The sequence below is a fragment of the Nestor notabilis genome, unplaced genomic scaffold, assembly GCF_000696875.1.
Source record: "Nestor notabilis isolate BGI_N333 unplaced genomic scaffold, ASM69687v1 scaffold496, whole genome shotgun sequence".
Taxonomy (NCBI): Eukaryota; Metazoa; Chordata; class Aves; order Psittaciformes; family Psittacidae; genus Nestor; species Nestor notabilis.
This window is the reverse complement of record NW_009931280.1, coordinates 28430-29372: the sequence shown is the minus strand read 5'-3', so window position 1 is coordinate 29372 and position 943 is coordinate 28430. Positions and strand designations below refer to the sequence as shown.

The window sequence follows — 943 nt, the reverse complement described above, 5'->3', positions numbered from 1 at the left end:
TTCAGGTTAGATATAAGGAAGAAGTTCTTCCCTGTGAGGGTGCTGAGGTGCTGGAACAGGGTGCCCAGAGAAGTGCCAAATGCTCCATCCCTGGAGGTGGTCAAGGCCAGGTTGGACAGAGAGTTGGGTGACATGGTCTAGAGTGAGGTGTCCCTGCTCATGGCAGGGGGTTGAAACTAGATGATCTTAAGGACCTTTCCAGTCGTAACTATTCTATGATTTTCCCTTCATACCTTTATTATTTTTCTCTTGTCTCTTACAGGGTTGTGTGGATCATCCAATCGTTCTGACAGAAGCTGTATGCAATCCTCTCTATTCGAGACAAATGATGTCAGAGCTCCTCTTTGAATGTTACCAAGTGCCAAAAGTGTCCTATGGCATAGATAGCTTGTACAGTTTCTACCACAACAGAAGGCAGAACTGGCCCTGCAGTGGTTTGGTGATATCTTCAGGTTATCAGTGCACGCACATTTTGCCGGTCTTGGAAGGCAGGTGAGTGAGTTCTTGGTGTCTTGAGTACGGTGCAGCCTCCCTTTGTCAGCCATTGACTCTTCAAGTCATGCAGATACCCTTTCTCCTAGCATTAGGTATTCCAGCTCCTGCAGTATAAGTTCGTAGAAGGTCTAAATTTATACTGATGAGTTAAAACTAGGTCTGTGGATTTTGCTAAGTTCTGTTGAATTTTGAATTGAAGAAAAAGTGCTGGCACTGTACATGTTGTATGTTTAGTTATTATTCATGCGTTGATCTGTACTTGCAAAAGTAGAAGGGGATATCTACTCCAAGTAAGATCAGGCATTAAAAAACATAACATAGAATCCTGGAATGGTTTGGGTTGGAAGGGACTTTAAAGCTCATTCAGTTCCAGCCCCCTGCCACGGGCAGGGACACCTTCCACTAGAGCACGTTGCTCCAAGCCCCTGTGGCCAACCTGGCCTTGAAC

At 45.3% G+C, this 943-nt stretch overlaps 1 protein-coding gene across 1 annotated transcript in view; it reads left to right on the top strand.

Annotated features, from left to right (window-relative positions):
- Positions 1 to 262: 262 nt before the first annotated feature.
- The window catches only part of ACTR5 (ARP5 actin-related protein 5 homolog (yeast)), a gene marked incomplete at its 5' end in the record, with an annotated part of 9492 nt that continues 8811 nt past the window's right edge, over positions 263 to 943 (top strand). Inside the window, one exon of the mRNA XM_010015806.1 lies at positions 263 to 492. Coding sequence (XP_010014108.1) covers positions 263 to 492 — 230 coding nt within the window. The remainder of the gene's footprint in view (positions 493 to 943) is intronic.